A 12,765-nucleotide genomic window follows, 5' to 3' on the forward strand; every position below is an offset into this window, starting at 1 on the left:
TCAGATTTTTCCACCTTTCTAGCTGGTTTAACAATGTCTGAGCCCCCTGCCCTGTGGGGTGAGGTGTGGGCCAGCTGTGTGGCACCCCATTCAGCAGTGATTGGGAGAAAACACATCAAGTCCTCATTGGTACCATGTCTTCCCTAAAATAAGACCTACTGTGAAAATAAGCCCTATCATGATTTTTCAGGATTTTTGAGGATTCTCAAATGCAAGCCCTACTCCAAAAATAAGTTCATTTCAGAAGTCAATTTAAGTAGTGCCCAGGCAGCTATAGGTGTAAAAAAGTGAGATTAATTGGCAATAGACTGCAGCAGGACAGATAGACCCTTCACCAAGAAAAGTGGATGCCCCCACAGGAATTTCACTCAGAAGACCCCAGGAGACCCAGAGCCACAAGGGCTGGCGAGTGCTGCGCTCTCACAGCCAGACCAGAGTCACCAGAATGGAGACGTGACTACGTGTGAATAAATGTTGGGTTTTTGTTCAAGAATAAATGTAGATTGTTGTTCATGGAATTAATATAAGTCCCTATCTTTCTTTCGGGGAAGTAGGGTACGAGCAGGTGGTGGCTGCAGGTGCTCCCGCCGCTGGTGTTGCAGCGTTAATTAACGCCCCCCAACTCCTGCTCAGCGCCGGAACCCCCGAGCGGCGCCGCGTTTCCCACGGGCTGCGGCCGCCGGAAGTGCGGGGTGAGTGGCCGGAAGCGGCGGTGCCGCGGCCGCTGCTGGCGGGGACGATGCTGGCGGGCGGGCGCCGTGTGGCCTGCGCCGTGTCCGGCGGCGTGGACAGCGCTGTGGCCGCGCTCCTGCTGCGCCGCAGAGGTGGGTGAGGGCGGCGGGGTCGGGCGCTGCTCTCTGCCAGTGCAGCGGGGAGCGTGCGTCACTTCACGGTTCCCTCTCGGGCCTCCTGTCCGGCCGTTCCCCGCGCATGCGCCTCCTGCGGCCGCTGGAGCAGCCCCAGCCCGGGCCGGGCGCCCCGGGGGCGGCGGGAGTGAGCGGTGACCGAGGGCATGGGAGAGACTCGGAGCAGTGACATGACATGGCGTGTGGCTGCCCGAACAGTTCGGGTTTGTGTGGCTGAAAGGCTGGACATGAGCCGGCCATGTGCGCCTGCAGCCCACAAGGACAATCGTGTCCTGGGCTGCGTGGCCAGCAGGTCAGGGAGGTGATTCTGCCCCTCTGCTCTGCTCTGGTGAGACCCCACTGGGAGTCCTGTGTCCAGCTCTGGAGCCTTCAGTACAGGACAGACGTGGAGCTGTTGGAGAGGGGCTGGTGGAGGGACACCAAGATGATCAGAGGACTGGAACAGCTCTGCTGTGAGGACAGGCTGAGAGTTGGGGTTGTTCAGCCTGGAGAAGGGGAGGCTCCAGAGAGATGTTACAGCAGCCCTTCAGTACTTAAAAGTGCAATTAAGAAACATGGGGACAGACTTTTTAGCAGAGTCTGTTGCAGTAGGACAAGGGATAATGGTTTTAAACTAGAAGAAAGGAGATTCAGGCTAGATACAAGGAAGAAATTTTTTACAATGAGGGTGGTGAAACACTGGGCCAGGTTGCCCAGAGAGGTGGTAGATGCCCCATCCCTGGAGACATCCCAGGCCAGACTGGGTGGGGCTCTGAGCAACTTGATCTAGTTGAAGATGTCCCTGCTTGTTGCAGGGGATTTGGACTAGATGACCTTTGAAGGTCCCTTACAGCCCAAACTGTTCTGTGTTTTTATGATTCTGTTAGCAATAGAAAAAAATAATACTGTGACTGTAGTGCAAAACTCCACAGGATGTTTGCTTAGTATGGGGCTACTCACATCTTCTGAAAGAAGCAGTTACCCATGTGAGTCTTGAAAAACACAGTTTTAGAGTTGAGACTTTAGAAATTTCTCTTTATAAGTCGTTCTTATAAGTCATAGGTCGAGAGAGGTCCTCCTTCCCCTCTTCTCTGCCCCGGTGAGACCACACCTGGAATATTGTGTCTAGTTCTGGGCCACTCAGTTCCAGAAGGACAGGGAACTGCTGGAGAGAGTCCAGCGCAGGGTAACAAAGATGATGAAGGGAGTGGAGCATCTCCCTTATGAGGAAAGGCTGAGGGAGCTGAGGCTCTTTAGACTGAGGGGTGACTTCGTTAATGTTTATAAATATATAAAGGGTGAGTGTCACGAGGCTCTTCTCAGTGACAACCAATGATAAGGGGTAGTGGGTATGAACTGAAACACAGGAGATTCCATTTAAATTTGAGAAGAAACTTCTCCACGGTGAGGGTGACAGAACACTGGAACAGGCTGCCCAGGGAGGCTGTGGAGTCTCCTTCTCTGGAGACATTCCTGTGTAACCTCATCTGGGTGTTCCTGCTCCGGCAGAGGGATTGGGCTAGATGACCTTTCGAGGTCCCTTCCAATCCCTGACATTCTGTGATTCTTGCCTTTTTGTAGGCTACCAGGTGACGGGCGTCTTTATGAAGAACTGGGACCCTCTGGATGAGCAAGGAGCTTGCTCAGTTGACAGAGACTGTGAAGATGCTTACCGGGTTTGTCAGAAGCTTGATATTCCTTTTCACCAGGTTTCCTACGTGAAAGAATACTGGAATGAAGTATTCAGGTAGAAACACATTTGAAATAGGTGATACTACTGTAGAACTGTGTTACTGTGAAAAGTGAGGATGGACAAAAAACGGGCAAAGGCAATTTATTTCAGTATTATCAGTGCTAAGAGAGAGTGGTGGCATTGCAGATTAAGTTATTGTCCTTTCATCTGAGCCACAGCAATTTGTGCTGTGTGCTCCACTGTACCATCACTTTGAAAAATTAAACAAGGTTGTTTAATTCTGAAAGTACTTCCTGAGAGATAAGTAGGATGTGCTTGGTGGGCAGCCATGTATCCCCTGAGGTGATATTAATAAAACACAGTTACAATATTGCAAGTGTTTGTTTGACCACATCCTCAGTGCACTGTGGAGGAAATCTTCCGAGCATTGTTTTTTACAGGTTAAAATCTTACAAGTATTTTATTTCTTACATAAAATGCTTAATATGAGACCCTCCAGTCCTGGATATATTATGCAGTGTTAATAATGTTTATATACATTTGTGTCTTTATTTTTTATTTTACAGTGACCTCCTGAAAGAGTATGAATTAGGAAGGACTCCTAATCCTGATATTGTGTGTAACAAGCACATAAAATTCAACTATTTCCTTCACTATGCTATGGATAACTTAGGTAAGGCATTTTTGAAGTGTGTCAGTATGGAGCGTGTGCTGTGGAAATGCTTAAAGGATACAATCTCTTAAAAAGCTGAGGAAAAACATGAGTTCCTGTGCCTGCCTAATTCCACGTATCTCTGTGCTAGTATTTCAGTATTTACAAAGTATTTGCTTTTAACTTTGTTATTACATACAGAATCATAGAGTGGTTCAGGTCCCTGCCCACAGCACTGGGGTTGGAACAAGATAGTCCGTCACATCTTCCACTAGATCAGCTTGCTGATGTGTAGGAGCAGATTTAATTCAGAGACTTCCGTTGACTTGCGCATTAAGGTTTTTACATTCCTAGGTTGTCACTGAAGTACAAAAGCACAAGTTCTCGCATGCGATGAATAGCTTATTTAGGTAGCAAGAGCATGGTTATTGTCAGTATAAGAGTTTTCCATAGATTTTCTTCCTTCATTGGTTTCTCCTTTTTTTTTTTCCTAGTTTTTTATAATGCTGTTTTAAATGGTGAATTTCAAGCATGTGACTTTGTGGTTTGGTTTTATTTTTCTCTTGACAGGAGCAGATGCAATTGCTACTGGGCATTACGCTAGGACCTCGCTAGAGGATGAGGAAGTATTTCAACAGAAACATATAAAACGACCACAAAGGCTTTTCAGAAACCGTTTTGAAGTTAGAAATAGTAAGTGGCTACTTCAATTCATATTTCATCCTAGATATGAAAAAGAAATTTAAACTATATTCAGCGTCACAGAATCAGGGAATTTTGTTTTTCTCACACAACGATTACTGCTTAAACCCCAGCCTTTCTAGAAGGGTGATTAGCAAAACGGGTTTTACTTTACTGAAAATTACCCTGACTAGTCAGGTATTACATTTTCTGTTTGGAGAGTTCAAACCCAGGTGCAGGGGTAAGAATAAGCATTTCAGGAGTAATCAAGATTGTGAAGGAGCTGTAATGTGGATTAAGGAGAGACGTCTGTCTTCTATACCCTGGACATGTATTTCAAGAAATCTTGATCAAGTATTTGCATAACTTACATAAAATTTTCCTTATATGTTTCTTCTGTTTTAGGGAATGTGTTCTTTGGCTATTCATTATATAGTTTTGATAGACCTCATCATGGGAGTATACTTTAGTGCAATCTAAGAATTAAGGCCTGGAAACATTAAAATTAATACCATATTTTATAATGTAATTTGACTCTGTTTTACTGGAAAAAAACTCCAGGTTTTCATTCATTAGTTCTACTATTCTGCCTTATTTCTCTGTTCTCCTTTAGAAGCCTGTTTTTCCCAGGCACATAAAGGTTCTGCCTATACTGCAGTTGAAAAATACGAGTGCAGGACGTGCAGAGATTTTTGAGGCTACGATTCTCAGGTCAGCAAAGGTACCAGTGGCGGCAGTGTAGGTTTTGCTCTTTAGTAGTTTGCCTGTGGCTGTGTTTAGTCAGAGGTCGGTCTCTGCACCACAGGGATTCAGTTGTTATTGGTACCTGAACTAGCCTGATTCTTGCTGGTTTGGGTGCATCTGCCTAGCGCTGTCACAGCTTGGACAGCAATTCAGAGATTTCCCACATAGCTCTGCAGTGGGCAAAGATGCAGTAAAGTAGCTCAGATGAAGCTCTGATGTAAAATGAGAAATGTGCTCTATCCAAAGGGAAGGAAACTTGCAGACTACGCAAAGCTACCCCAGTGATGTTTTGGTGTTACAGCTTCCCTGCTTTGGTGTTCCCTGCTTTCATTTGTTTGTTCTGGACTTAAAGGGGTTTATTTGTTTCTTTGTTTTAATTTTCTTTCTGGAAAGTTGAAATGGTGCCAGCTGGACCAGTGGTCTATGCTTGTGACAGGCTGTGATTCTCAGCTGTTGTATTTTGTGATGTTCTAAGCAGGCTTTCTGCCCTGTTGCTGAGATTTTGTGTTATTGGTTGTGACTGAACTACTACAGGCCGGTAGTCAGTGTTTGAGTCAAGAAACACATCAGTAGACTTTGTACCAGACATCAGAGCTATTAGCTCTTAAAGAGAGTGGACAGAACATGAATGAAAAATGGCACCAATTTTATTGCATCTGGGCAGTTGAGACATTTCATCTATTTTATAGAAAAAAGTCAAACTCTGAGTATTGGGAGTACCTCTGCTGATTGCTCAGATTGTTGATTTGAGCAGTGTGTTTTCAGGGCAAAACTGTTTTTTTAAAAATAGTATACTCTGATACATTTGAGTGGTTATTCTGTCTTTCACATGAAATGTGAAAGTTATTTTCATATTTCTGTTGCTGGTGCTCTCGCCAGTGCCACGTACAGTAGTGTAACAGATAAGGCAATGTAAGACTCTGTAAGAATCTCCATTATACAAAATCAGAATCTTTCTTGATTTTTTTAGTGGTGAGAAAAATACCCAAACATTTTTCCATTGCATTTTGAAAAACCTGCAACACGCTGTCTTTAACATGTATTTGGAAAGAATAAAACTAAAATGTAGATTGTTGAACGCAACACTAAAGGAAGTTGAACTATTTCAAGGGGTTATGTTGAGGTGCTTTATGTGTTCTTCACTTTGCAGCTGTGAAACTCCTGCAAGGGGCAGACCTCTTTAAGGACCAGACCTTCTTTCTCAGTCAGATCTCACAGGAGGCTTTGAGGAAAACCATTTTCCCTTTAGGGGATTTAACAAAAAGCTTCGTGAAGAAGATAGCAGCAGAACATGGTCTTCATCATGTGCTAAAGAAAAAAGAGGCATGGTAACACTTAAACACTTTTGACTTGTATTTCTTTCTTAAATAGACTTTCCTGAACTTTTGAACTTTAATCTGTGACAACCTGACTGTTTCCGAGCACCATAATAGAACAGATTGGGAAGCAATTTTATAGCTGTCTGCCTGCTTAAAAGTGCTTTTATGAGCTTGTCGTTTCTTGTGTATTTAGCTTGCAGATAATTTGTCTACTATTATATCTCAGAAGAACTAAGGTGAAGGGGATTGTGATAGAATGCTGTGAGCCTTAAGGAAGATGTTCTCTAGTACAGCAGGTGAGAGGCCTTTGAGCTTTATTTTCATAGCTTTTAAAGGCTTCTTCACTATAATTTTTTTCAATATGTCTTTATTAAAAGTTCTGTTTCCGTGGCTGAGAAATAACACTTCATTATTTGATCCTAAAAACTATGCAGACAGCAATTGTATTGCTGATGGCATCTTGGTAGCTTTTAATGTTTATGTCCATCTACCGTAAATGGTGGTTTAAATGGTTGAAGAATGTAGGCGATAACTGAAAGGAAAAGGAAAACATATTTTTTCATGGATGTTTTTATGAAGAGATAAGTCTTCACTGTATCACTTGTGTTAGTTTTGTACTTTAGTCTGAAAGAGACTTCTGTTTTTAATTTACATACAATGTAGTCAGCAAGGTTAATGTATCTATTGAGCGTGTGTTCTATTTCCTATTCTCTTCTATGCTTAGGGCTCTCACTGGTGCTGTGTAGAATTAGTTCACCCGTGTTGGAGCAGATGCTGTGGTTTTGTTTATTTTATGAGATGCCTAGCATAGTTTGTGATGCATAGTTCATGATACATAGAGGAAAAAAAATCCATCTTGGACATTATTAATAGGCATTATTTCAGATGTTTTTCCTCTGCTTTTATGGATTCAATACCACATTTCCTTTTCAGAGTATGGGAGTCTGTTTCATTGGTGAAAGAAACTTCGAAAATTTCCTTCTTGAGGTGAGCAACATTAAATCTATGATAATCTTTATGTTCTGTTCTGGTTTTCAATAGTGGTTTATAACACTGCAGAAGAACCTCCAGCAGCTTGTGGCCCACACGATGTAGCCATGTCCTATCTCCCCGTGCAGTCCCAAGCCTCCCAGAAGCCCATGCCAGCAGGCTGTGGGCAGCGTCTCGCCGCTCCACCAGCGAGCAGTCGCTTTCTGCAGCAACAGGAGCGAGAGAACTTGCCCTCCTGTGCCTGCCAGGCTGACAAGTTGGGATGTGAGAGGGGCGGATGTCTGAGTCCTGCCGTGCCCTGGCGTGGGTGAGGATGCGGGGAGTGAAGCGCAGCAGTACTGCTCGTAGGGACTGCCCTTCCTACTTTTCTCCTTAAAGCAGCACCAGGGAAGAGGCAGTCAGCTGCTTGGGCAGAGTTTGCTTCTTAAAGAGCTGTTTTCCAACTTCAAGTGAACGTAGTGACAGAACCTGAAATAAACTGTGAAGTTTTTTTGGGCCATCTTGTGACTTAAACAATCTCTTCCTATTTGGTAGTATTTAGAACCTCAACCAGGTAACTTTGTTTCCATTGAAGATAAGAAGGTGATGGGAACACACCAAGGTAATTGGCTAACCCACCTTAATAACTGCTTTTAGTTAAATGAAACAATAGTGCTTATATTTGGAGGGACAAATTTTATGAAATTCCAAAGCAGTCTATGTTTTTTTCCCAGGTTGATAACTCTATTAATTGTGGAAAACTTGCTTTATACAATAGTGAGCCTTGAACTGGTTCTTGATTATTTGTTCTGTATTGCAGTGAAGTAAATGATAATTACTAAGGTTACTCTGTTGATACTAAGTGGTTGTTAATTTAATAGTGAGACACCATTGTTCGTTTAATTATTTCAAAAGAACTGTGCTTCAGTTCCCGATTCTTTAGTACCTAAACTTCAGAAAAAATACACCATGTACCTCAGTGATGCACAGTAGGAGCTCACCAAACACGGGCAGCTTCCCCTTTCCTGCCCTGTGCGTGTCCTTTGCTCTCCTCAGTTCTAGCTGCCAGAACTGAGTTCCTCTCCCAAGTAACGTATGGAAGTAGGATGTTCTACTAGTACATACAAGTACGGGAAATTGGTAAGACTGAGTGTTAACAAAAACACAAATTAAAGCTGAAATAAAGAAATGTTTGTCTTTTATAAACCCTAAAAATACTGCGGTTGAGACAGATTAATTTGAAATCACATGCTTCAGTACCAATGAAAACTTGTTAGTTTGGTCTGTAATTGACAAAATTCTCTAAAGTTACTTGGTTTGTTATTCTTTGTTTGGTGGTCAGGTTTTGGGGAAATGATTTTAACGTATTTTTCTGAAAGTAAACTATGGAAGTTTACTAGCAGCATTACTTCTTCCTCTTTCTTTAGGTTGGTTCCTCTACACAATAGGCCAGAGGGCTAGACTGGCAGGTCTGAAGGACGCTTGGTTCGTTGTAGATAAAGATGTCAGCACTGGAGATGTCTTTGTGGTGAGTTAATTAACACTGCTGTTGCAAATGACTCATCCAAGCGTTTTGTGACTCCTGCTGTACAGAACGTCGTTCTAACCTGGGCAGAATTCTTGGCTTTCCTCTTGGAGAAAACAAGAATCAACTAGTGCAGCATCAGCAGATTTGAAACATCTTGTCCAAACTAGCTTTTCTTGAGTAGGAAATTGGTTTAGATCTTGGCATAGAACTTCTCCAAACAAGGGGAAATACTGAAAAGAATCAGTCAATCTACTGAGCCATCATTTTCTGCTGTAAAACATGAGGTTTTCATTGTAGTTATTATGACACGGTATATAAAATGTGTATGATCTTGGTTTGCTATGTATTGCTACTTTATTTTTCTAGTAAAAGAAGTAGTAGCCAGTAATACAGTTTTATCTTATTTAAAACTTGGGAAATATATATATATATACACACACATATGGGTAATATGTGTATATAGTATATATAGTGTATATATATATATGTAATCCTGCAAATCATTGGTGTCTTAATGACTAATCCCGTGAGAGTTCTGCAACTTGCTATCATTGTTAATGTTCATTGCTGTCCATGCAGTTATTATTCTTATTTGATATTGATGCGATTATAATGAGGTGTTCTGCTACTTGCTGATGTGCATGGGGGAAAAAATCATAATCAAAAGAGAGCTGAGAAGAAACAGGTGGGATGACTAAGAATTGTTTTTTATACTCTACAGTAGGGTTGTGTTTGTGCAGCACGTTTGCTGGGGAGGTGTTGAGTTGGGAAATTGGAGAAGAGGGAGGTAGCATCTTGTTGAGGGAGGATAGGGAGAGTGGTGGGCATCTCAACTCAGTCTGAAGAAGGCAGAAATATGATTGGAGAAAAAAGAATATAAGAAGTGACGTGACTGAGGTGCAGAAGGTTGACAAATAATTCAGGCTTGATTTAGCCTTTTTTTGTTTTCATTAAAGGCTTCCACATGGAAGCTGATTAAGTGCGAATAAGCTCTTGCTTTCTTACTCATTTGGCCTTCATTTTGGTATGGCTGGATGCTGCTTCTATATTGCATGCTTTACTTCACAAGTTACATGCTCTCTGGCAAAAGCATCAGCATTAAATAAAATTAATATTTTAAGGCACCAACAACAGATCACCCTGCTCTGTACAGAGACCTGTTGCGGACAAACCGAGTGCACTGGATAGCAGAGGAACCTCCTGCGGAGCTCGTTAGAGAGAAAATGATGGAATGTCACCTCAGATTTCGGCACCAGATGCCATTAGGTAATCAAATCTTGTTTTCTTTTTTGTTTTACTCAGTTTGTGGAACTGTGCTGGTGTGTTCAGTGTAGTTTTGCAGAAATGGTTGAAATGTTCTGGCTTACCTTTCTGTCTCTCTAGTGTCTTTATAAAACAATTCTGTGGACTGGTATCTTGACTTACATCTGGTTAAAAGAGTGAAGAAGTTTTTTTTCTCTTTGAATGTGAACTGTAAAGATTAACTGGCAGGTGTTTGGCCATTTTCCGCTCTAGTGCCCTGTGTGCTGACTCTGAACCAGGACGGGAGTGTGTGGGTGACACTAGTGAAGCCAGCAAGAGCCATCACACCTGGGCAGGTAAGTTGTTAGAAATGGTTTTCTTTCCTTTTTTATGTTTTGGCTTATCTGGTTAATAAAACAGTAGTGTTTTTATTAGCTGGAGCAAAATGGTTAATTTAGTTGTGTGTGAGAGCAGTTAGCTCTATTTTGACTATTCATCAGCTATTTTGAAGGAGATTGTTCCTAGTTTTAAATAGTCTGCTGTTGCTCATATTGTCTGAGAAACTGACAAGTTTTAGAACTATATGAAAACTTCTCTGATAAACATCTGTATATGCAGAACCGTAAGATGTTGTTGTCTTCAAGAAACAGATTTTTAAAGGCATTAGTTTGATAATTGGCTACTTAATATGGTTCTAGTGTTCAGATTTGTTTAGTGAGGATCTGTGTCCAGTGAATGTCACTGTCCTGGAGCAGTCCTGTGTAGTGATGCCTTTTAACACAGCGAATATGAAGGTGCTGCATTACATCGTAAACCAGTGCTTCTCAAACTTTTTCTGGTTGCCCTCTCCCAGCCCACATTCTGTCCTCTCTCTTCCTCCCCAAAGCTTGGGGGCCCATGGAACACATCAGGAGGCAGATTATTCTGAGAGCTGGTTGTAACAAACAAACTCTCCCTGTGTTTATCTCCTAGTTTGCCGTGTTCTACAAGGGTGACGAGTGCCTGGGCAGTGGGAAGATCCTGAGGATGGGCCCATCAGTGTACACCATGCAACAGGGCAAAAACCGAGAGGAGGGTCCAAAGAAGGAAGAGATTGACAAGATGGAACCCGTAACATAACACATGGGCTTCTTTATTGAAGGACTTTGGATAATTTGCTGCCTGAGAATAATAAAAACAATAATAAATGTTTTTCTGTTGACCTGTATATTCTAGAGGTCAGTTGCCCATCACGTCCCAGCTCTTGACTGTCAGCACTGAACAGATTTAAAACTAAAGCCAGTTTGGTACAATTTGACTGGACTGGTTGGTGCTATTTATGTTAATATGTATCAAGGGATGTCTTAAAGTTACTCTGTAATAGTGGTTACGCATACAAGAATTTTAATATAAAAATAATGTCTGAAATCATAAATCTATCTTTTATGCGTAAGTGAAATACTTTTTTCTTACTTGAAGTTACCTGTCTCTAAGTAAAGTATATACGTTGTTTTACTGTAAACGTATGTGCTTTGAACATGGGATGAGGAATGAACCAATATTAAAGTTCAGCATTTTGGATGAACTCCAAGCAACAGATATTTATTTTTCATTTGATATAGTTTTATAAGAAATGCTTTAGATTCCTAAGATGTATTAACCTATGCTTTCACATGTTTATGTAATTCAGAATTACAGATCTAGGGGCTTAAAAACAATGTTGATTGTTAAATTTTTCACATAACTGACTCATTTTTTGTTAACTACTGAGGGCAGAGGCTGTTTGTTTTGTGTCCTGGAGAAGAGAGTGCATTGTCGTGCTTCAGCAAAATGCAAATTCATATGCCTTTATTATACAGTTCATATAGACCCAGTAATAATTTGATCTTGGATCATGCCATGTGTCAAAATGGAGTGGTGTTAGGAAGAACTGAATACCCCTGTCCAAATTATCCACAGTTACAAGGACTGAGTGTGTGTCGAGGACAACCTAAGCTTATAATAGTTTATTACAGCAATTCAACAAAGATGAAGCCGTGTCTTTCAGCACAGCAGCAGAAGGTAACTGTCACTGAAGTCCAGCTGTGCAGGAGCATGGCTTTTCAGGTGGGTTTAGAATGTTGAGATCTGGTTTGGGTGGTAGGAAAGCTGCACCATGAACAGATCTTTTCAGCAGATCTGGAGACTTGGATTCCGTGTAGCCTTCTGTCCTCTTCTGCTGTCTTACAATGTACTAACAGTTCTGCTTTTCTTACAAGAAAAAAAGGCGTAATCTTTTTCTCTCCAAAGTGTGGAAGTAGAAGGGGGTGAAGACACTTTTCAGTGTGTACCTGCTAGTCTGGCAAAGTTAAACACAGCTCAGGGAGCCCCACAGGGAAAAAAGCTTGACCCATGGAAAAAATATTACCATTTTACTTGACATTACAGTAGATCTGTTTGAGAGAGGAAGAAAGCCATCCTTTTTCACCAGTGCCAAAATCAATTCAGTTTGGAAGTTTGTCTTCAGAGTGGCTATCCATGCGCAGGTTAACTCTAAAGACAATTTGAAGTCAGCTTGAAGTCAGCTCCTGATTTGTGTTAGGTTAGTTGTGTTATGGGTCCTGGTCGTAACTGTTACGTGTTTTTCCTGATGTTTTCCTTATCTTTCCTGAAACTTGTCTTTGCAAAATGTGCAATTAATTACTAAGGAGTTAATGCTCCGTGTTTTCGTCATCTGAGCTTTCCAGTAAATGTCCCAATTAAAATCTTCATAAGTGTTTTGTGTTATACTAATGTGTTTTTTTACAATGACCTCATCTGACAACACTCTCAGGTATGTTTGTTATTTGATACTGTACTAGTAGAGGTAGGTTCAACTACAAGGACACAAAGGACATAGCCATTTCAGTCTCTTCAGAATCCCCTTTTAATATTCACAGAAGCGCAGAGGCTGGCAAGGACCTCTGGGGATCAGCTAGTCCAACTGCAGCTCAAAGCAAGGGGCAGCTGGAGCAGGTTTCTCAGAACCATGTTGTTGGGTTTTGAATATTCCAAGGGTGGAGACTCCATAACCCTCAGATCTCCCCAAGCCTTTCCTTCTCAAAGCTGAACAAGCCCAGCTCTCTCAGCTTCTT

At 41.8% G+C, this 12,765-nt stretch overlaps 1 protein-coding gene across 1 annotated transcript; it reads left to right on the forward strand.

The window, feature by feature from the left end:
• Positions 1–701: 701 nt before the first annotated feature.
• TRMU (tRNA mitochondrial 2-thiouridylase) lies at positions 702–12,391 on the forward strand. The gene is made up of 11 exons (XM_080363886.1): positions 702–824; positions 2,427–2,592; positions 3,105–3,211; positions 3,761–3,883; positions 5,766–5,943; positions 6,849–6,921; positions 7,459–7,525; positions 8,331–8,431; positions 9,553–9,697; positions 9,947–10,029; positions 10,646–12,391. Exons 1-11 carry the CDS (start codon positions 740–742, stop codon positions 10,790–10,792), a joined length of 1,275 nt encoding a protein of 424 aa, XP_080220012.1. The 5' UTR covers positions 702–739; the 3' UTR covers positions 10,793–12,391.
• Positions 12,392–12,765: the final 374 nt, after the last annotated feature.

This window comes from Nesoenas mayeri, assembly GCF_963082525.1.
Source record: "Nesoenas mayeri genome assembly, chromosome: 1".
Taxonomy (NCBI): Eukaryota; Metazoa; Chordata; class Aves; order Columbiformes; family Columbidae; genus Nesoenas; species Nesoenas mayeri.

Excerpts from the sequence above, each read along its gene's own strand:
- TRMU (XM_080363886.1), top strand. The coding sequence starts at position 740 with ATGCTGGCGGGCGGGCGCCGTGTGGCCTGCGCCGTGTCCGGCGGCGTG. Across the intron at positions 2,593-3,104 it reads TACTGGAATGAAGTATTCAG|TGACCTCCTGAAAGAGTATG; the intron begins GTAGAAACACAT and ends TTTATTTTACAG. Across the intron at positions 5,944-6,848 it reads CTAAAGAAAAAAGAGGCATG|TACCACATTTCCTTTTCAGA; the intron begins GTAACACTTAAA and ends TTATGGATTCAA.